Source organism: Gordionus sp. m RMFG-2023, chromosome 2, assembly GCF_954871325.1.
Source record: "Gordionus sp. m RMFG-2023 chromosome 2, tfGorSpeb1-WG-v2, whole genome shotgun sequence".
Classification (NCBI taxonomy): Eukaryota; Metazoa; Nematomorpha; class Gordioida; order Chordodea; family Parachordodidae; genus Gordionus; species Gordionus sp. m RMFG-2023.
The window spans coordinates 37,742,836-37,767,673 of NC_088776.1; the positions used below are offsets into that span (position 1 = coordinate 37,742,836).

The 24,838-nt window shown below is 25.2% G+C and overlaps 1 protein-coding gene and 2 long non-coding RNA genes across 6 annotated transcripts; 1 reads left to right on the forward strand and 2 right to left on the reverse strand.

The window, feature by feature from the left end:
* The first annotated feature begins 7,609 nt into the window (after positions 1-7,609).
* LOC135923788 (protein dpy-30 homolog) lies at positions 7,610-14,869 on the forward strand. Of its 4 annotated transcripts, none has more exons than XM_065458729.1 (4): positions 7,610-7,670; positions 7,710-7,954; positions 7,994-8,145; positions 14,715-14,869. In XM_065458729.1, the coding sequence occupies exons 1-4, from the start codon at positions 7,664-7,666 to the stop codon at positions 14,809-14,811; spliced, it is 501 nt and encodes a 166-aa protein (XP_065314801.1). In that variant the 5' UTR covers positions 7,610-7,663; the 3' UTR covers positions 14,812-14,869. The 4 variants fall into 4 exon arrangements, with proteins under 4 accessions (XP_065314801.1, XP_065314802.1, XP_065314804.1 ...); XM_065458730.1 differs by lacking the exon at positions 14,715-14,869 and adding an exon at positions 8,184-8,418; XM_065458732.1 differs by lacking the exon at positions 14,715-14,869 and adding an exon at positions 8,192-8,418.
* On the reverse strand, positions 11,924-14,029 carry LOC135924801 (uncharacterized). The gene is made up of 4 exons (XR_010571411.1): positions 13,940-14,029; positions 12,545-12,893; positions 12,382-12,501; positions 11,924-12,338 (listed from the first exon to the last, which is right to left on the reverse strand). It is a non-coding gene; the product is annotated as an uncharacterized LOC135924801 (long non-coding RNA).
* Positions 14,870-22,153: 7,284 nt separating the features above from the next.
* On the reverse strand, positions 22,154-22,409 carry LOC135923385 (uncharacterized). Its single transcript, XR_010571204.1, has 3 exons — positions 22,355-22,409; positions 22,265-22,319; positions 22,154-22,223 (listed from the first exon to the last, which is right to left on the reverse strand). It is a non-coding gene; the product is annotated as an uncharacterized LOC135923385 (long non-coding RNA).
* Between the last annotated feature and the right edge of the window lie 2,429 nt (positions 22,410-24,838).

Consider the following 24,838-nt stretch of genomic DNA (forward strand, 5'->3'; position numbering starts at 1 on the left):
TAAATGTTTTGGTCAAATTTTTTTATATTTCCATCATCATATTTAAATGGTGGATACATTTGCCAGCAAAATTGAAAGAAACAAGTTATAAAAGAAGTTAAGTTTTTGTGTTTTAAATAAATTTTATTTCTACTTTTAAAAAATCAAATAATAATAATAATCATATGTATAACAATCAACTGGTATATATATACTAAAACATTTCAATAGATATTTAAATTAATACTCAATTAACATCAATATAAATTATTTTACAAATTTGAATAAACAACACAATTAACATTCCCCTCCTCGACAAAGCATCAAGTTGCTGCTCGGTGGGCGCATAAGTCTATGTTTGAGTCGCGTGAGTCCATACGTTTTCGTAGGTTTGAAAATTTGCTGTACGTTATCATTATCATAAGGAATAATTGATCAAATTTGAATATATGGAATACGGAATAAAATTTTAAATTTGGAAAAAAAGAATTTGGAATAAAAATTTCGGAATATGGAATGATAAATATGTAGAATTCCATAAGAATGATATTATATAAAAATTTTGGAATATGGAATGATAAATATGTAAGAAGGTTTTTGTTTAATTCTTAATGGTCTGAAAGGTATCTTACTATTTTCACTTATATCTACACTTCCCTCCTTACAAGAATTCTTAGGGTCATCTCAATAAATTAGGTAGTCATCTCAATAGATTAGGCAGTCATATCAATAGATTAGGTAGTCATCTCAATAGATTAGGTAGTCATATCAATAAGTTAGGTAGTCATCTCAAGTCATCTCAATATATTAGGTAGTCATCTCAATAGATTAGGTAGTCATCTCAATAGATTAGGCAGTCATATCAATAGGTAGTCATCTCAATAGGTTGGGTAGTCATCTCAATAGGTAGTCATCTCAATAGATTAGGTAGTCATCTCAATAAGTTAGGTAGTCATATCAATAGGTAGTCATCTCAATAGATTAGGTAGTCATCTCAATAGGTTAGGTAGTCATCTCAATAGGTAGTCATCTCAATAGATTAGGTAGTCATCTCAATAGGTTAGGTAGTCATCTCAATAGGTAATCATCTAAATAGGTTAGGTAGTCATCTCAATAGGTTAGGTAGTCATCTCATTCTAGTCCACCACCCAGAGCCAGGGCATTGTCCATAATTAGCATTAAGTTTATTGTCCATTATAAAAAATTTACTTTAAGAAAATACTATATGTTTTAAGTTATGAATTTCATATCGAACAAAAAAATTATGTTCATCGTCAGGAATTAAATAATTCTATGTCTTTAAATTTTATATCGTCAAAGCAAATCAAAAAAAAATCCTATGCTTTAATTTTGAGTCGTCAAAGGAAATTAGATAATTCAATCTCGTTGAATTTTAAGTCGTCAAAGGAAATTGGATAATTCATTAAATTTAAGTTTTTAAAGAAAACTAGATTATTTTGAATCTCTAATTTTAAGTTATAAAAAAAAATCAGTAATATTATGTCTTTATATATCAAAATAGATCAGAAAATACTATAACATGAAAAAAATGTGTAATTCGTATTCAATTTATAACTATAACTTGTAGCATAATATGCGTATCAAAATATAAATTGGCGTAAAATTGTAAGTTTTAACTTTTACCTTTTGTATATGTATATATCAGAATAATATTTGACGATATATATTATTTTTTTTAAAAAAAACAAGTCATGTCCTTCGAATTTAATTTAATTTTTACTTTTTTTTTAATTTTAGGCAAATTTTTTCTTTTTTCTTTTTTTCTTACAAAAACGTACCGGGGCGCCATTAAAGAAACAAGTTATAAAAGAAGTTAAGTTTTTGTGTTTTAAATAAATTTTATTTCTACTTATAAAAAATCAAATAATAATAATAATAATCATATGTATAACAATCAACTAATATATATACTAAAACATTTCAATAGATATTTAAATTAATACTCAATTAACATCAAAATAAATTATTTCACAAATTTGAATAAACAACACAATTAACAAAAATGAATCTCCATACCTAGCATACACCAATATCGGGGTATTGAGAAGTGTGGCAATTTCGCAATTCAATATCTGTTGCCCATTCACCATTCTTATTTGCCTTTTCTATTATATACTGTTGCACATCATCTTCACACGTATTTTGACCTTGAGTATAATCTAATATATTTTTTGCAGCATCAGCAAGACCATATTTTATTTAATCAAACCATAGGAGTCTTGTTTTCCTGTTATCTCCATACTTATACATCTAATTATTTTTTTAAAAATTTAATTATGTTACTGTTTCTAAAAACCTATCAATGTTTTAAAAAAATAATATTATGAATTAATATAGGATATAATCATTAAAATTTAAGGTAAAGAAAGAAACAAAACCATATTCTATGTATGTTAGTAAAAAAAATACAACCAAAATTATTTTTAAATTTTGAAATTACCGGTAAAAGCAATTCCCATCTAGCTCAATTGTTTCCAATCGTGATGGAGCAGTTAGCACCCTTCCTATATTTTGAGATACTTTCTTTTTTGCTGACGCTAAATTTAAGCGAGTAGCATGATATTTCCTCCAAATATTGGTAGTTGGATTATAAAAATGTTTAAATGTATGTTGAATGATTTTGGCTTTAAATATTTAAAAAATTAAATTAATCATGATATTTAAGAATTACAATTAACTGTATATAATTATAAAATTACAATTTTTGAACTTTGAGTCTGAGTATACAAAGTCTACTAAGTCCACTTGAAGATCCTTCAAAAAGTGTAAAGAAGATTTTTTATAATCTAAAAAAGTTTAAAAATTTGTTTTATCAACAATTTACCTTTGGTATGAACTATTTTTGGGTCAACAAAGTTTTGGGAATTAAGGTCTTGTTGAAATTTTAACTTTTTATCTAAATGATTTTCTTTGGATTTGTATGCCTTTTCTATATAATATACTATTAACAATAAATAAAGTCAACGTACTTTTTTTGAATCCAATATTGCAAATCCTAATGGTCTCCCGCTTTTATTTAATTTCTTTGGTAATTGAATTTCTTTTATGATATAATTTATACATTCATTTTCTTGACTATTATAAACATCTTTTTTTAAAAAAATTGGGACATTATTTTTATTTTACTGTATATTAGGATCCACTTTTGGGTGTGTAAGATCCTCATTTAATACATTTGCTATACTATCATTGGAAAACATCTGACCATTATTTTCATTTGAGCTTGTATTAAAATTATTTGAGGAAATAATTGGTAATATTCCTTCATAGCAAAATCATGTAGTTTGTCAAAAGCCTGAGCAAACCCATGTTTCAAATTAGGTGGTAATAATGATATGGGGTGAAAAAGCATATTTTGATTTTTAAAATAATTATAGGATGAAATTTCGTAATTAAAAAGGTTTTTTTGTATTTAATCCCTTTTTTGTTATTTATTATATCTATATCATTATTTTGATAAATGTCAATAGATTTTTAAAATAATATTTGTGCCACCTTTGATGACATAATTTTTCATTGTAAAGATCACTATTATTTTTTTTCCTTTCCATAAATACATGTCTGCATGGTAATTGCATATTTAAAAAAAACATATTAGGAATATTCCTTTTTTTGTTGGTAACTTCCCTATCCCAAGCTCTGGTTACATGTTTCCTACATAATTCCAATTGAACATGAGGGAATGCTCCAATGTAAGCTTTTCTCCCAGCACAATCTTTATCACTAACAATGACCTTTATATCTGTCCAAGCTGAATTCAGTTTTTTTTTAAATTTGAAGCATTTGTGATGCTACATCAAATGACTCCGATTTGACAATCCATACACATTTATATGTCATCTATTATTTCCATCAATTGATACCAAAATATACACAGGCATATGCCTATTATTTAATCGATATGTTGCATCCACACATATAACTTCAGGATATTTTGAAAAAATATACTGCATTTGATGAGTTTGATAATATATACCAATTAGATTCCCATCTACAGTAAATAATTCCATATTAGCATCATTATCTTCATAAACTTTATCTATCATTGTAATTAAATCATTATCTTAAGTTTTTTTGTATTTTATATTATGCAAATCTCTTAGGGTTATAAACTTTCCTTCAGAAAATAGTTTATTTTTTATTTTGGATTTATTTCCTCCTGTAGTTATAGCTTCAACTACAAATTTATACTGTGCTTCATTAAGCTTTCTTTGTCTGGGTAATGATTGGTATAAATCTTCAACTAAAATTAGATAGTATTTTTATAATCAAAAAATGCATTTTTCATTTGTTTTAAAAACATTATTTCATACTTTTATCTTATATATATTCTATCAAATTAATAAATTAACTCTATAAGCCTATCCATATCACTAAGTTAAATTATATATTTATTTTAATAATTTCAAGATTATGTGCCTTTACCATGGGGATGATTGTGATTTTCATGCATATCCTTGACAAATAATTTGTTTTTCATGAATGTAATTTGCAAATGGAATTGACATCCTTGTTTTATAGACATGTAATTGCGTAGACCTGTGGATTTTGTATTCTACTTTCCACCAAATATACAAAGAAATTTTATGCTTTTATATCTAAATTTTTCAAAAAGAGGTGATTTTAAAATTTTTGAATCTGATATATAAAGATTTATGCAATTTAAATTTTCATATTGCTTTATAGCATCTTGTAAATCTTTATAGGATAAAAATATATCTCATTCTTTCATATTTAAAAGAAGAGTTTTTAAATCTATTAAAAAGGTTTATAAATTTGTCTATATCAACAATTACCTTTGGTATGAAATGTCAACTAATATTGGAAAATAAGTAAGGTATTACTATGGTAGTACTTTTTGGTGACATTCTAAAATCTGATATATAAAGATTTATGCAATTTAAATTTTCATATTGCTTTATAGCATCTTGTAAATCTTTATAGGATAAAAATATATCTCATTCTTTCATATTTAAAAGAAGAGTTTTTAAATCTATTAAAAAGGTTTATAAATTTGTCTATATCAACAATTTACCTTTGGTATAAACTATTTTTGAGTCAACTAAATATTGGGAAATAAGTAAGGTATTACTATGGTAGTACTTTTTGGTGACATTCTAAAATCTGATATATAAAGATTTATGTATTTTAAATTTTCATATTGCTTTATAGTTTACTAAATTTCGTTCACGATATCCATTTTATTATAAATACAAATTTTAAATAATTCGTTAAATTTTCGTAACTTTTTTATCGATTCGGAAAATGCGTATAAATAAGAAAAAATATAACTTTTATTTCTTGCTAATACGCCATTTGGCGTAAGTCTATCATCTCCCCTAAAATTATACAACCAAAACGTGTATCCTATGCAAAGGTTGATCTTATGTGCAAAGAACTTAATAAATGGATACAAGAAAAAATTATTGAGCTGGTAAAAAATGTTCGATGGGCAAGTCCTTTAACTGCCATCTACAAAGATGATGAGAGCATTAGGCTTTGCGCTGATTTTAAGGACACTGTAAACCTAGCACTTGAAGATTTTAGATATTCCACGAATAAATGACCTAATAGCTAAACTTTCGGAAGGAAAGAAATTCATCAAGATCGATTTTAAAAATGATTGATAAAAGTTGCAGAAATATTTTGACAATATCCACGCACAAGGGATACTACCAATTTACTAGACTTCCTTTTGGGCTAAAGACCTCATCTGCAATCTTTCAACAGATCATGGACCAGATCTTAGGTGATATGAAAGATGACATATTTTATATTGATGATTTGCTAATACCTAGAAATAACGATGAAGCTCACTTAAACAACATCAAAAAGGTATTTCAAAGAATATTGTTATACGGGTTAGAACCTAACTTCGCCAAAAGCTTATTTTTTTAAAATAAAGTGAGGTGAGGCTCTTGCTATTATGTTAGCTATATAGAGGTTCCAGGAATACTAAATCGAGACTAAATTCACAATCATTACTGACCATAAACTCTAGCCCATATCTTCAACAAAGGTCTTAAAGACTGTAAAAATGGAATATAACATTAGGAGGCATGATTTCGATATAAAGTATAGAGGCGGGAAATATAGGTTGTTTCTGATTGTCTCTCGAAATTAACACAAGAATGTAACGATGAAGTTGTTGAGAATATCACAATTACAAATGACTTTGGGGATATACCTATTAATATCAATGAAGTACGTGATTTAACTTACAAAGACATTAAATGAACACAAGTCATCAATGATATTAAGAGCAATAATGAGCCTATAAATAACAAGATTTGTAAAAACATTGAATTGGAATTGAGTATAATTAAAGATTATCTTTACCAAAATAATAAAATCATAATTCCGTCTACTATAAGAAAAAACGTACTGCAGGCATTACATGAAAGTCATCTGTGAGCAGGAAAAATCAAATCCTTAGCCAAAGATCATATGCAGTGGTCTGGTATGAATAATGACATAGAGATGCAAGTAAAAAGTTGTGACGACTGTAATATATATCATGACAATCCTAAAAAGATAAAAAAAAACCATGGGTTTCGGCAACCAAACTTTTTGAAATGATACACATAGATTATGGGTACGTTTTCACAAAATATTGGTTGATAATAGTCGATGCTTATAACAAAATTCCAATTATTGTTCATGTCAAAAATATTACGACCGATATCACATTAAGAGAAATTTTCAAAACTATTTTGTTATACGGAGTACCTGAAACTATAGTTATTGATAACGCATAGGAGTAGCCAGGGGGGGGGCAAGGAGAAATCCACTCCCCCTTTAGAAATTTATCTCTTTTTGTGAATATCATTTTAAGCTAATAAAAATATCATCCATAGTCCTCTCCCCACCCCCTGTTCCCCAAAAATGTTGCATATACCTTAAACTATTGATTATAATTCATACATTTTTGGAAAAAAGCAAATTATATATAAAAAAAGTGAAACCAAAAATGTTTTTTAGGAAATAAAATATATGCCAAAGATAAGCCTTAAGGCAAAAGTGAAATGTGAGCATGTTACATTTTTTGAAAATTATGGAAAGTTTTGATTACTTTTATTTTGTAAAGTTAATATTGGTCTCATATCAAATCTTGAGTTAAGGAATATTTAAAAAAGTTAACAGCACAATTTATTTTAAATTAATTATTCTTTTAAAAAAGTAAGTTTATATTTTTAAAAATAACTATCAAATATTTTCAAATTTTGGTTTCTCTTTTATTTAAAAAATTATTTATTAAAATATTCATTAAAAATGAGTTATTATTCTTTAAAAAATATTCGTTAAAAAAATAAGTTGTCATTTATTAAATATCTATCAAAATTATATTTTATCCTCATTAAAAATATTTATTAAAAATATATGTTTTTAAAAATTCGTTTTAAGGTTTTTTTATTTTCTTTTCCAACGGTTATATTTTGGACGTAAAATTGCGCGACACATTCATAAACCTTTTTATATAAAAAAAATTAATAATTTATTAATTTGTAATATTAGTATAACATTTTAGCATAATAAATCTTTTTTACGCTAATATAATTCATGGCTAGACTTTAAAAAAAAATGAAGTATTGTCATTTCACGAGGTAAGGTTAAGTAATAGCTTAAATTGTTAACTTTTTTGCATTCGCTCATTTTGATCATAATGGAGGGTTTATTTTATAATTTATTAAAAATTTATAATTAAATAGAATTAGGTGTTAACAATACTAGCTCGATTGAGAATCCTGTAGTAGTCGATGATATAGTGCTTAAGAGTGAAACTACAACTGTTGTTGAAAATATTAATATAGAAACGGCGCCAATTGTTGAAGAAATAAACTTAGGGAGCAATAAAGAAATAAATCATGATAAAAATGAAATGGATGATAAAACATCTTCGGAATCTGTTAAAATACCCGAAAATGAAGCTGATGGGAACTTTGTTTTTCTTGAAGTACAGAAGTGCTTTATATTTTTTTTATCAATTATTTAGCATAGTGAACCATTGGATACAAAATCTAGTTCTGAAGGCCCAACTTTAAAAAAAAGTAGGATTGATTTTCAATCATTACCAACTAGGGCTTATCTTGATCAAACTGTAGTTCCTATTTTACTTCAAGCTCTTTCTACATTAGCTAAAGAAAGGTAATTAATATTAAATTGATTTTTATTTTTTAAAATAGGCCACTAGATCCCATTCAATTTTTGGCTCATTATCTAATATCACACAAAGATGATTATGATATAAATTCTTTGCCCAATAATAAAATATGAACTAAATACTGTATTTTTTTGTAACTTGTATTAGTTATTATCTTATTCAATTTTTTAACAATAAATTTATATAATATAAAAAACCAAGTTGTGATATACATATATAGCTTTCTAACTAAAATAAATACACTAACATTTGTTGAATATATTAGTATTGTTTTAGTATAAAAAGATATAATATAAAACTGTGCATTATAAATTAGCATCAAACAATTCAATGTAAAAGTAAACAATAAAATTTTAGTTGATTCAGAAAAAATTTATATCTATTGTGACTTTTTAATTATTAATGGCCCCACATTATCACATGAGTTCTGATTATGTTCATTATGAGATCCATCACAGTATGGAAACTGAATAATAGTATAAATATCAATGGTAATGTATTACATACAATTTTGGATCTCCAACAACGACAAAATGCATTGTCTTTTGCCAAATCTTCTATATCAAATACATTTACTACCTTTTTTTCTTCTGGAAACAAAGATAACACGTTGATTTTTTCACTTTTTTCTTTACATTTACAATAATTGTAGAACATATAAAGTGCAGCACATAAAACGATTGCTCCCGAACTTAACACTGGCAACAAAATTTTGCCTTTATCTATAAAGCAAATGATATTATGAAAAAATATTATGAAACCCATAATGTTTAGACTTGTTGGTAAACTCTATCCACTAATAAAATACTTGATAAATCTTTAAATCCTCTAATAAAACTTTGTTAGTATTTAGTAAAAATATAGTTCGATTTTTTTGAAGGATTAATGATAATGCACGTCTTCGGACAGTATATAGCAATTTCTTTAACAGCCACCAAATTTTATGGCTAGTAATAAAATAAGCGTTATGTATATATTATTTTTGTGAATCTTTATAAAAAAGAAAATTAAAATTTTTAACCCAAGAGACGCATTAAAATTTCCTATTTTTCTAAATAAACATGCATTCATCAAATTCAATATGAGAAGGTTACACTTTAAAATATCTAATGGAAATACTTATATACACGATATTTACATCATCTCGGGTTCTTAGTAACTTTGAATTCTACAATTTTAGTAAAAAAATTATTTGTTCTATTTATATACAATTTATTCAACTTAATGAAGTTTACGATTCTGTTTGGAGCCGATTTTTAAACGAAGAACCTAACTATAAATCATATATAACCGTGAGTTCAGACCATTTTCTATAAGGAATAATAAAATAACTATATATTTTTTATTATAGAATGATACAAAGAAAGCTTCAATAAGATTTGACTTATCGAAAACGCTTACCAAAACTTATTCCGTTTTGAGCCGTTCTCGTATTGATAAATTTTTCATCTTTGTTAATCTATTTCCATAATTACTTAGTCACCTGCTTTAGAAAATAGTTGTTCATTATGAGCGGGGTGTATTATGCATGATGGGGGTTGCCTAATATATAACAAACAAATACTTTATTCCTTGATATTTCCTTTAATTTGCACTTTATTCAGTTTTATTCTAAATTTCAATTAATTTTACCAAATATTTATACACATGTTTTTATTTGTATTCACTTTTCTTATATATCTGTGTTATTTTGGGCTTCAAAAGATCATTAATTCAATATTTTATTTTTCTTTATTTCTATTATTATATTTAATTTAAAATTTCACATTCTAATTCTTAAACAGTAATCTTTATATAATTGAAATAACGCAGGGGCGTCACTAACCTTCACAATCTCATGGGGCTCAACTAAAAAAAAAATTATGGCTTCGCCCCCCATACATCTTATTTTTTAATATTATATATTATACTTTTTTAATAGAAATTACCAAACTGAACAATTATTCTAATTTTCATCCTTTGTCATTTATTATGCATACAAATAAAAAGTAAAACAATACAAGACATTTCTAAATATATTATTTTTAATACAAAATTTATTACAATATTAAATATTTTCGATTGCCAATATAAAAAAAAATTTTGTCTAAAGAATTACAAGTGAAAAAGGTTAACCTCAATTGATAATGGTTTTTAAAAACCACAGGGCGATATGATTCTTAGCATCCTACTCTGACAAAAGGTCATTAAAATAATATAACGTATTGTTACCATTTTAGATAATGTTTTATAGAATTGACTAATAAGGAAAATTTTTTAGGCCTAACCAACTCAATAATTCTTAAAGAGATAATACGACTAATCCAAATTATAAGACTATATGGGTTAATAATTGCTAAATCAACGTATAGCAAATTTTTAAATACCAACCTATGCTAAATACCGACCAAAATTTATTAAAATGTAATAAAAACCCTTATTATTTAACATATATTATAAGGAATCACGTCGAGTCCAGTCTCCTATATATCACCCCCCCCCCACCTATGGAACCACCAAGTTGTAATATGAAAAAAAATTGATTTTTGTTGGGATTCAGTAATCGAGATTTTGTGATATATTAAATTTCTAAAATATTATCTTCCATTTTTAATGATATATAAACGATAAGCAGTTTATCGTTATTGCTCATCTAATTTATGCAATTAAATGCTATCAGCAGCAGGAGTAATAGCTTTAAATTATATAGCCACACAAATAATAGAGGCTGGTTTTCAGTCATAGCTATGATACTCATTATGTAAACTCTTATCAGAATATATTATGTTATATAAATTGATAATACAAAAAACACCTAAAATCTTTAGATGAAATAATTATGCAAATATATTGAAGCCATGAGTTATTTACACGGCAAGGATGTCATATTAGAAATGAAACATTTAGTAACTATAAAGGACCAGAGTAATGTGATGAAAGCAATTAAGATTTTATATATTATTGTCGCACCACTTCTAGTTTGCATATTATATCTTAGAATAATAGTTGTTTGTAATAATATTAAAAATATACTTGTATTAAAAATTTAACTCAAAACTGTTTATCAAAGAAGAAAGAAAATAGTTTTCCTAAAAACACGTAAAAAAAGAAAAGATATTTAATAAGATTACATCCTTTGTGGGATGAATAAATAATATGATGTTTAATTTTTAATAATATTTTTAAATAAATAGATGGCATTAAGGAATTGAATGCAAATAAATAAAGAAAATTTATTATTAGTAAAATTTATTAAAATATTAACTGTAATATATTCTATATCTGTCAAATACGTGATCAAAGTGACATTCTACATAATATTTTATAACCAATTTTATATATGTAATAGAGGATTATCAACTATATCTCTACTTACTTTTTATAAAGAAATATCTTATACTTATTTGGGCCTTGAAAATATTCTAGGAAGAGGCATGATAATTAAATTTAAAAATGAATAATATAGTTGATTAGTGATTTTGAACTCGGCTAATTACAATATTAAATTTGTTAATTTTCAATTATTAAATGATTATATTTATTTAATTAGGTTTATAAAATAATTTAAATAATAAAAATCAATTAAGCTCCATATGACTGATATTGATATTCCATTTTTAACACAGAATTTGATTGCTAACTGATATACTGAATATAATTTATATTTATTAATCTAATCTAATAATTTAAATAGCACTCATTTAATAAAAATTTAGATCTATTTAAATTTTAAATAATAAAAACAAATCTATATATATACTTAATAGCATTATAAAAGAAATAATTGAGTGGACTATCAAAACATTTATTTTTAGTTCAGATGTATATTAGGGAATCATTAAGAAGAAATTTTTTACGCTTTAGAGGGCTATTCAGATTTTTCAGGTGGCTATAGCCTCTACGCCCTACCCCATAGTGACGCTACTGAAATAACGTTAAATTTGAATTTTATAATAACACTAGTTGATAACCCGTCAAAAATGACGGGGATGAGAATTTTATTCGTTCTTTTACGATAATTCTCTTTACCCTTCCCCCTCCTCCTTCAGGCCAATTCCAACCCATTAAGACTAAGAGTGATGAATTGTCTTTTTTATTCAATGATTGATGAATAATATAAGTTCTCTTTTCTTTGCTCAATGTGGTTTCGTTTTTGAAGATGTTGAAATTTCCTTGCTCGTAGTTTGCCGTAAATAACCTGAAAAAAAACGTGTAAATTGAAATTATAAAATAGAATTTACTGTTGTTGGTGAGGAAGATGGTTTAGCGATGGTGAAGAAGTTCTCTTTTCTTTGCTCAATGTGGTTTCGTTTTTAAAGATGATGATGTAATTTCCTTGCTCGCAGTTTGCCATAAATAACCTGAAATAAAACGTGTAAATTGAAATTATAAAATAGAATTTACTGTTGTTGGTGAGGAAGATGGTTTAGCGATGGTGAAGAAGTTCTCTTTTCTTGGCTCAAGGTGGTTTCGTTTTTGAAGATGATGTAAAGTTGGTGATTTGATGGTGAATAACAAAGTTGGTGACTTTTTTAAATTTCTTACAAATTATCAATTTAAGATTTCATTATATACGATATTTTGTGTGAATGTTTTATCATTTTTTAAAATTTTTCCTTGTAATTCTGATGGCAAAATCATAATTTTCATATTATTTTGAGATTTACATCTAGTAAGAGCCACATATAGTTGTCCATGGGCAAAGACGGGCTCAGGGAGGAATAAGCCTACATGATCAAAAGTTTGTCCTTGACTTTTATTTATTGTAATCACAAAAGCAGGAATTATAGGAAACTGTCATCTTTTTAAAGTAAATGGTAACTGAGAGTAACTTGGAGCTAGATCAATTCGTGGGAGAAAAACTCTAAATCTAACCCATCTCAAACCTTAGAAAATGAAGTGATTTTATATTTTCAACTAATTAAAATCTGCACCAGGGGGGAATTTTTAGCATAATAAATATATCATGTAAAAAATATCTATCTTTCTTAGGTCAAATAGAATTTAAAAAAATTGCCTGCAGTTTGCAAAAATAAATTTAAAAAAAAACAACTGATGAATAAAATAATAAATATATAGCTATCTCTAGGGGTGCATCAAAAGCACTATTTGGAAGCTGAACCAATTCAATATTGAAATTATTAAATTAATAATAGCTGATTACTGATCTATAGTCTGTAAACATTTTAGGTTTTAAATTTTAATACATATATCTACTCATCTCATATACTTTTTAATAGTATAACATCTATAATTTAATTATACAATAACATAAGTCCTTTAAATATATTGTAATGATCATTTATAGTTTATTATAAAATATTTTTAATGATAAATCACTTATTTATATCACATTAATCTATATACATAATAAGTAATAAACAATTTTATCAGATTGGATAAAAAATTTTATATAATTGGCAGATAATATTTTTAAAAGAACAAAATATCTGTTCAATCCGTTAAAGATGTTGGTAGATCCCTAGATATTTCTATTTTATAAACATGTAATATCAAAAACAGGCCCTTGAAAACACTAATATCAGATCCAATCGACCTATAAAAATCAGTTTAGCCAGAGGGATGTTTATAATAAAAAATCTTAAGGGTGGCATTATCTTGTACTCTGATTAAATTGGTTTGAACAAATCTTGCTAAAATATTGACCATCCAGACTGAACAATATTTTTATATAATTTCCTGTTGAGCCTGATATAATTTAATTTTAAGTTGCATGTATTTTATACGTAAGAAAATAATTATCTTGAAAAAAATAATAATTGAATAAAATAGATTTACTTTTTGAGAAGTTAAGTTCATTTTCCCAGTATAGATATACTTGAGTAATGTTTTAAATGCTTGATTTGAGGCATATGGAAGTGATTTGTGAATGAATGATTGAGTTTTCACGTTGATTACCATTGATCAAATTTGCTATAATCATTTTGATTGGACAAATAATATTTAAAAGAAAACTATTGGCTAAATTTGATTGACATTTTTTGAGGATTATATATATAGATAAATGAAACAAGTATAAGAAAAAGAATATAAATATAAATCGCATTCTATTTATAGAAGGTCGCGAAATTCGAACGTTATTAATATATAATTGTTTTTATATTTATTCTAATTTAATTATTCTAATTAATATTAATTATTATTAAAATTAAATTAATTTATTAATTTTATATTATATTTTTAGTTATTTTAATTTATTCTAATATTATTAATTTTTAAATTCTGCTATATATAACAATTTTTATTTTATACATTTTTACTTTTGAATTGATTCCATTATTTTGTTGATAATTATGATATACCTTTTAAATTTTTTTTAAAAGAATATAAATTTAAGCCAAAAGTCTTAACAAGACTCAAGTTGATCCAAATATTTTTTTTTCTTTTTTTTTAGATACAATATTATTTAAAGATCTATTAAATTATTTTTTTCACACTATATATTCAAGAAATACGTGGGAGTTTCGATTTTTTTATATAATCCCTTTTTATTTTTATTAATAAAGAAATTACTTTTTGGCTAAGAATTAAAATTTTCATTTGTTTTATTAAGATGTCTTCAGACCAGGGTTGCCATGTCTCACCCCATCAGCGGGAGACTCCTGCAATTTTTTAGTTTACACGCTGGCATCTCTCTCCTGCAAAACTAACGCGATTGGAAATCTCCCGCAATTTTTTAATTTCTCCCGCAATTATTTTTAATAGTATTTTAACGTTTTAAATATATAAATAATAATTTTGAGAGACATTAATTGATTATTTTTATATTTTTAAAATATTAAATATTTATTCGAAAAACATGTCTAGTTTGTAAATTTATTTCTATCCTGTTTTATTTTTATTTAATAATAAATCTTTCATTCATATAAATCAGTACAGGGGAGTATATCAACATCGATTGCAATACAAAATTATTCTCAATAATACAGATGCAACTACATTTGCGGAAATTGTATACATCTATCATGTAGTTCAACATTCACAGAGCTATATCATCACAGACGGGGAATAAGATTTTTATTCATTTTTTACGATAGATGTCATGCCAGGTTCAAGCTCACAATATTAGGAAGCATCCAAGATCTTATAATTTTGAAAAAGTTTATCAAGCCCAGCTCAACCCTTAATAATTTGTAAAAGATATTCCTAAGTCAGCGGCAAGCTTATATTAATTTTGAGGTTCCAAGCCCAGTCCTACCCATTATAATTTTGAAAATTTTTTCCCGCCTCGGAGATAGTTAAATTTTTAATATCATCTGAAATTTTTACAATTATTTTCTCAAGTTTTTTTAATAAAATTTTTCTTCGAAATTTCTTAAAATAGTGTTAAAGATTACTACTGTTCTGATAATTTTGTGTTTAAGAAAGCTCTTGGATTTTTTGTAAATTCCCTTATTTTCGGGTCTTTCGATTTTTTGATTGTCTGTAAGTTTTTTATATTTTGGATCTTGGCCAGTTTTTCTACCTTTATTTTGATAAGATCTTTTGAATTTTTTTCTTAAATCTTCTAGAGCAAGCGCGAATCATATCAGATTTATCTTATAATAATAAAGTGTTATAGAATAGCTATTAAATGCCTTTTTATTTAAATAACCAATCTTAAAACATATAACTGTATATTTATAAAGCTGGGGGTCTAAAAGGGGTAAGTATTATACTGGTCATTAGTGTCCAATAATTTATAAGTCATGAGTATGGATTTTTCTTTATATCTTACTATTTAGATTTTAAATTTTTATAAAATTTTAACTATATAGGTGAATAACAATTAAAAATACAAATTCTCTTTTACCTAATAATCCTATCCTTTCAATAAAAGAGGTAACTTTAATTCTTAAATTATTTATTCATTTATTTTATAAGTCTATTTCAATTATCCCCACCAATAAAGGATCTGTAATAATTAATTTTTCCTATTAAGCACCATCAAGCCTATCATTGACCCTTAATAAATATAAAAATTTGAGTCTCAAGCAGTGGCGTAGCTAGGAATTTTCATTAGAGGGGGTCCATACATATAAAATTCTGAGTTGGCCCTTTTGCCCGGCCTTCGGCCGGGTTTATCTTAAAAATCATAACCACATCTTCGACAATATATATAAATATTTTTAAATGCATGAATAATGTTATTATAATTTAGTAGATTATTTTCAATGACTTTATAATAATACTACCCAGAATAAATTCAATAGTAATATAATATCCTTTCACAAACATCAAAACCAGAAAAATATAAATATTAATGGTATTTATTTGATACAAAGTCACTTTTAAGTCTTTTGAACGTATAAGCTAAAAAAAAATTTGCTCTGGGAGGGGCCCAAACCCGAAAACTACCCCCGTAGCTACGCCACTGAACAGGCCTAATAAGTAATCTTGACAAATTACTCTTTAAGTCTGCAGCAAATGATGTTGACTAATTTTGTTTGTTCCATAAACTTTTGCATTTATCAAATGCACTATTTAATATTCTTTTAAAAGATACATCTTCTAATGCTTTTTCAGCATCAACACTTGCCACTAAATTAAGATTGTGGCAAGCACAAGAGTGATGTTTGGGGAGATAGATAAAGTTTCCTCCATATTTTGATTTTCAAACTCCTCATTTAATGATAATGATTCAATTTCATCTTCCTCATCTTCAGATATTTTCTCAAATAATCTATAATTTTTTTTAAATATAAAAATTAAAATATAGACTATTTATTTATACCTAAAGGCCTTTAAAAAGTTTCTTGCATTATCAGTGACACATAATGTTACCTTATTATGTATTTTAAATTTCTTTAGAAGGTTTGAAATTGTTTCAGCTAAATAATCATATGTGTGTTTGCTAGTTAGCCTTTGGCAAGCTAAGCATGCCGATTTTCTTTCTAAAATGACAGCATCTAACAAGTGTAGAATCATGCCTAAAAACGAACTAATAATATAAACAAATTGATATATTCAAAGTTTAATGTACAAAATACCGATGGTATGATGACCATGAATCTGCTGTGATGCAAAGAATTGTTTGATTGCCTAAACAAGTTATCATTTTATCTATCATGATATTATAATCTTTTGATATTTTTGACACAAGGGTCGGGCGTGACATAACCTTTTTATTTGGTTGTAATGTGGTTATCATTTTTACAAACAGGTTTTTCAACAATATTAAAAGGCTCTAGTTCTTCTATAATGAAGTTAATTATTGCATCATCAATTTGTGATTGAATCACTTTTGATGCATTTTTTTTATAATTTAAGAGTGTCTATTGTTATAATTTCTCAGCCTTTACTTTTTTTTAATTGTATCACTATAATTTGTTAAATGATCATTAATTTCTTGCATCATACTATCATGAGAACTCTGTAAAAATTAAGGAATTTTTGATAAATTATGCTACAGATAATATTATTTTATTAAATTGGTAATAGCAAAATTATGACTTATAAAATAATTCTAAAATCAGTAATTAAAGGAATTTTTGATAAATTATGCTACAGATAATATTATTTTATTAAATTGGTAATAGCAAAGTTATGACTTATAAAATAATTCTAAAATCAGTGTTTGGCAGTACCACAAATACTTGTATCTAAGATACAAGATCCTTTTGTATCTTGTACTCAGTACTTTTTGACATTTTTAACTAGTCTGAAAAGAATCTTTTTCATTTTCTTGACAAAAATATATTCTTTTTAATATTTATGTTTTTTAAAATTTTACATATCACAGTATATATCTTATTTTCCCCTATTTTAAATACATTGACAAACAAAATTAGCTCCCATAAAAATACTAGTTTCCCTTTCATATCTATGCTAAGAATGGACTAATACTAATATTAAAATGCCTTATTATAATTAAATTTATATATATATATTATGTAATTATTTTTACTTAGAACAATTAAAATAAATTATTAACTGGCTATATAGTTATACATATTATATAATATAAAATAATTAATGTTACAATCAGATGTCTTTTTAAATTGAAGCTTGAAGATGTTGACACTGATATAATAATTTTTGGACACATTTTACATTTGGTAACTATTGAATTACCTTTTGATTTTAAAACAGTGAAATATTTTTGATATTTGTCCTGGTAATTCTAATTCATCTAATATTGAATTTTGATTTTCAGAATCTGATGATGAAATATTTATATCTATGCAAATGCTAATCTATTAAATTAAAATATAAAATATTCAAATTAATAAACTTTAATCTTATCTTCTCTAGCAGTAGCACGTTATGGTACCTTAATAGCAATATGAAAGAGTAAAAAGTAAAAACAGCTGATTAAAAAATATAAGACTTTTTTGTTAAAAAATTGAATTAAATATTAAATTTTCAAATAAATAAAAATATAAGACTTTTTTGTTAAAAAATGCGGATTAATATTAATTTTTCAAATAAATAAAAATAAAAAGTGTTTTTAAAATTGAACGAACGTAAAATTGAACACGTTCATCAAAGAAAAGGAACGCGTTCCCGTTCAAAGTTCGTCAAAAAAAAGGAACGCCGTTCATCACCTTTTTTCAAAAAAACGAACTTCGTTCACGAACGCGTTCATTTTGAACGCCTTCGTTTACAACATTATAATTTATACATTTTTGGGAAAAAGCATTTATATATAAAAAAAGTGAGCCAAAAATGTTTTATAAGAAATAGAATATAAGCCAAAGATACTTAAGACAAAAGTGAAATGTATTATAATTATTAATTATAGATCCATAAAATTATTAAATAATAGTGTTGTAAACGAACGCGTTCAAAATGAACGCGTTCGTGAACGAAGTTCGTTTTTTTGAAAAAAGGTGATGAACGGCGTTCCTTTTTTTGACGAACTTTGAACGTGAACGCGTTCCTTTTCTTTGATGAACGCGTTCAATTTTACGTTCGTTCAATTTTAAAAACACTTTTTATTTTTATTTATTTGAAAAATTAATATTAATCCGCATTTTTTAACAAAAAAGTCTTATATTTTTATTTATTTGAAAAATTAATATTTAATCCAATTTTTTAACAAAAAAGTCTTATATTTTTTAATCAGCTGTTTTTACTTTTTCCTCTTTCATATTGCAATTAACGTATCATAGTGCTACTGCTAGAGAAGATAAGATTAAAGTTTATTAATTTGAATATTTTATATTTTAATTTAATAGATTAGCATTTGCATGGATATAAATATTTCATCATCAGATTCTGAAAATCAAAATTCAATATTAGATGAATTAGAATTACCATGGCCCAAATATCAAAAATATTTCACTGTTTTAAAATTAATTCCGAGATATCCTTTTTTTTTGACGAGAAAGAAGAGGGCAGATTGGAGGATGATAACATAGCTCAATTTTTTGAAACAATGGATAAAACATTAAATGTTTTTAATAAATTCCCCCTTTTAAAAGAATTTATCAAGTATAACACCGCAATCCCTTCATCTGCCCCTGTTGAGCGAGTTTTTAGTATAGCTAACGCTGTATTAACTGACAAGCGTTCATGCCTATCAGATGAAAATTTTGAAAAGCAATTATTATTAAAAATTAATAAGAAAAATTTTTTATAAATTTATTTTTTTTATCGCTCTATTATATTGTATTTATAATTATATTATCAAAATAAAACTATTATTTTTTATCATGGCTAATATATTGTGTTGAAAAATATAAGGCAAATTTTAATTTATTTATCTTAATAAAAGTAAAATATAATTATAAAACTATTGATAGAATTAAATCATTAATTAAATAAAAAAAAATTAAAGCACAATACAAAAAGTTAAATATTATATGTCGTAGATATCTAATTTTATCAATTGTCATATGACAATCAAGTAATTTTTCCAATATAGCAAATTATATATTTTACCGAAAACTATAAAATATTGATAAGGACATCAGAAAATATCTTTTAAAGACATTGTGGGATGAATAATATGAAAATTAATTTTAATATCATTTTTTATTTAAAATAAATAGATGGCGTTAAATATCTGAATGCAAATTGTTGCTATTTTTATTATCAAGAGCATTGATTACGTGATACGTGATAAAAGCGTTTTCGCCCTCTGGTTGTGGATACAACAGAGCTACGCTAGGTTTTCCTCAAAAATCCATCAAACTGGATAGTTAATTAAGGGGAGAAAAATGAGGAGCCCTTCACACGTTTGTGGGCAAGCCGCACGTACTTGTACGCGCAACAGTCCGAGAACTGTTGCTTAAACGTCTATAGGCTAATAAACAAAAAGAAATGGGCAAAACAAAAGCCTATACCCAAGAACTGCAAAAATAATTTAATTACTTTAAGGGTGGGTGGTGGCTAATTTTAAGTTGAACATCAAATGTAAACCTTGATAGTTACTAACAATAATTGAGAATGTGTTCATATCAATCGAGATTAGAATTTATTCATGAAAATAAGAAAAAACTAAAGGGTTTACCGCAAATTGTTTAAATAGGTGAAGATTCCAGTGAATAGGCAAAAACTAGTCAGTAATGACTATCCAGCAACGAACACCACACAACAAATTTTTTTTTCTTTTTCTTATTTTCTATTTATTTTAGGATAAGTCCATTTCAATTTAATCTAACAGAGACAGAGAAAGGATCAAATTTAAAAATATAAAATTTACATCTATACAAACAAAATGATTATATTATTAATTTGCCTCCAACTATTCTCATTTCTAAAAAGGTTTTATATTTTGTTTAATTATTATTTATTGCTATTTAAAATATTAATTTTTTTAAATTTAACTTTTTTGTTTAATTATTATTTATTGCTATTTAAAATATTAATTTTTTTAAATTTAACTTTTTACAAAAGAATAGTTGAAAGCAAAGAGTAATTAAATTATTTTGTTTGAATAGAATAATAGATGTAAATTTTATATTATTGAATTTGATCCTTTCTCTGTTGTGAGATATAATTTAAATTGACTTATCTTAAAATAAATGTATAAAAAAGAATATCATATTTTTTTGAAAAGATAGGATTCCTAGGTATATGAGAATTTATTGTTATTCTTATCTATATAAAATAATATAGATAACTTAATATATAAATAACATAGCAAATTATTATGTCACAAAAAATAGGGTATAAATTTACTAATAAAAATCTAAAGTCTGAATAACTGAGTCATGAAAATTTTTGTATTGGTTTAAGGGTTCAATGATAGGTTTGTTAGTGCTTAATAGAACAAATTATTACTATCCTTTATTGATTGAATTTTAAAAAAAATGAATATTAAATTAAAAAGAATATGGAAAATAAGGTTACCTTTTTTATTGAAAGGATGGGATTATTAGGTGAAAGAGAATTTGTATTTTTTATTGTTATTCATCTATATAGTTAAAATTTACCTATAAAAATTAAAAATTTAAATAGTCAGATAAAAGGAAGAATCCATACTTATGACTCATAGATTCTTGAACTTGGTTAAGAGTCAATAGTAGGTTAGGCAGTGCTAATTATATTTAGCCCATCATTAGTAATTTTAATTTATGTGCACAATAAAAAATCATTTGAACTAAATTTTTATTCATTTATTTGCAATTTTAGAAAAATTTTAAAATAACCCCTGATCTTAATAAAATTTCTGAATAAGATCCCATTAAATAGGAAAATTTCTAATTATCCATCATTGAATAAAGGAGAAAATTATTCCCCATTAATCTTGATGGGCTATCAGCTAGTTTAATATATAATGATATCAAATGTTAAATTTATCATATATTCAAGAATTAAAATAGTCTTTAAATAAATATCTTATTCCGCTTGAATTGGTACTTGATGCGTTAAAGTTCTACTGATCCCTAAATTTTCAGGAATAGGTATAATATTATAGGTGTTTATTCAATTTTTTCATAATCAATAATATATTTTACAGGCATTTTCAACTGAGCACTTTATAGATTTAGAATTAATGGCAAACTTATCAATAGTTATGCCAAATGTGCATTCAATCACTACTTAACTTATAATGTTTTGCTTCTGGACTGGTATTTTTCATAGAATAAGGTTTCATAGTTTTTTAAGGTGTTTGATATTGGTTTTTCTAACTCTATAATAATTAAAAATTATTTATTAATTTTAAAAATTTACTTTGATATAAAGTGCTTACCATCTAATGAGCCAGGTCAAAATGTTTTTGTGCAATCTAAAAATATATTAATATATCTAAATTTATAATACCTTCTCCCAATGTTCTCTAATTGGAACTGGCATATGAATATCTTTTAAAGTTTTCCATATAGCATCACATACCTCTGGAATGATGTTAACAATGCATTTTGCTTATTCTGCTTTTTAACTTGGTTTGTTTTTTCTTATATTGGTAGTTGGGTTATGTTGAAGAATCTAATAAAAATAATATAATTATATATAAGAACTGAAAAAATTATACTTGGTTGCTGGATACCATTGCTTTGATATGTGAAGTGAATGAAATGGTAAGTGTATAAATGCTGAGCTTGGTAAGGTGATTACTATTGGACCGATTACGCTATAATCATTTTTATTGAACAAATATGTTTTTAAAAAAAACTATTGGCTAAATTTGATTGACGTTTTTTGAAGATTATTATAATAGATCTAAAACTAAATATGATACTTAAAATAAATATAAAATAAGGTATATACAGAGTTGTTAAAAGATCGAATCAAAAGATCGACGATCTTGGATTCGATCGCAAATTTGTCAATTTTACGAGATTTATGATTCTGACTAAAATTGAGGATCGAGATCATTTTGTTTAAAATTCGATCCCGATCTTTTTAAAAATTAATTTTTTACTTAAAAAGCAATAAATAAAATAAAAATTTTGAAAATTAAATTAAAATATTATTTAAAAAAAAAAAATCTATCTTCATATTTTATCAACTTCCATTCCACCATTTATTTTATAGATATATTTATTCATTTCCTAAATTTTACGAGATTTAGAGCTCTTACAAGTTATTTAATATAAATTTATAATAATAAATTAATATTTATTTTAATAGGTTAATGTAAATGTCCATTATAGATTTAGAAGATTCTATTGGGAAGATATTTAATAGCTCCCAATAAGACAAGATGGATTTCTTATTACCAATCCATGAAATTAATAGATAAGATGCTTTCTGAAAAGTTTTCAGAAGTAGAAAAAGTATGTGATCAAATTGAATTTGCAATGTTTAGGCAAGAGGAATGTTTTTTTGTTAAAGAGTATGCAACAGTAATACAATGATATTCTCTAAATAAATTTAAATTTTATAGGTTATGGAACCTTTGGCGATCTCGTTAAAAATCTTGGAACGGGAGGATAATATGGAGCAGGAATATCTAACTCCCGTTCTATCGATATTGATAGATAAATTAACGAAATTTAGCTGCCTGCGGTATTGTCAGCCCCTTGTAGATAGTGTTCTTAAAGGTATTGTTAAAAGGTAATATTTTTTATGCAATTATTTTATATTAACAGATATCTGCAAAATTTATTAAAAAATTGCAAAGATCTGGCAAATTTAGTAAAATATTTTTAACAGGCCAGTTCTACTAAACCTCTGATATCTAGTAAAATATTAATGGGCCTTTGAAGACATTAAAAATTTATTAGATTATTTGAATTTTAAGCTAATATTTTGATTAATATTCTTTGTAAATAAATTACAATGTTAATTTCTTTGTATATAAAATATTAAGTTTACATTTAATCAATATTTATGATATGACCCAAATATAAATAAATACCATACAGATGATTTGCCAGACTTGACTGTAAAATTTAAAAGGGTTAAGTTTTGCAGATACTTGATTTGATTTATATGAATAAAATGAACACTTATTTAATAATAAATTAATTATCATTTCATAATATAGATTTCCTTCCCTGTATGAAGACAGTAACATTTTAGCAGCCATGATTCACCCTAAATTTAAACTTAATTGGCCTTATATTAATCTGCCACAAAATATGATGGTAAAAGAAAGATTAGTTGCCCATTTGGAAAATATGCAGGAATAGCCATATGCTGATACCTCAAATGAATGTATGGATGACATTGATGCTTTTTTGGGGAAAAATATTGTACAGAATGTTCCGTTAAAAAATTTTTTTATTCAAATGATGATTTCATGAATATTTTTAATACTTATATTAATTATATTTATTGAATATAATACACCTTTGCCATCAAGCACTCCTGTGGAGCGCTTGTTTAGTAAAGCTAAACATGTTCTAAATGAAAGATGCGGATGTTTAAATGATGATAATTTATAAAAAATTTTATTATTAAAAGCTAATTTTAATTATAAATAAAAATATTATAATTGTTATATTTATTATTACACAATTACAATAAATTTCTACCATATTTAATTTATTTTTATATTAGTTAATTTTGCATCGGTTATATTATATTATTATTCAATTACAATAAATTTATAACATATATTAGTTAATTTTGTATCGGTCAGAAATTTCTTTCAGAGATTTAAATAGAAAAAAAAGGTCGATCCTGGATTTCGATCCTCTTTTTTATAAAAAAAGGTCGATCCTGGATTTCGATCCTCTTTTTTTTAAAAAAAAGGTCGATCCTGGATTTCGATCCTCTTTTTTTGAAAAGATCGTGATCGGGATTCGATAGTTTTAAAAAGATCGGTTAACAAGCCTGGGTATATATATATGTATTATA

Bases quoted from the DNA above. Each gene is read 5' to 3' on its own strand.
- LOC135923788 (XM_065458729.1), top strand. The intron at 7,955-7,993 runs GTACAGAAGTGC...TCAATTATTTAG, and splicing joins GGAACTTTGTTTTTCTTGAA to CATAGTGAACCATTGGATAC. The intron at 8,146-14,714 runs GTAATTAATATT...TGTTTTATTAAG, and splicing joins TCTACATTAGCTAAAGAAAG to ATGTCTTCAGACCAGGGTTG.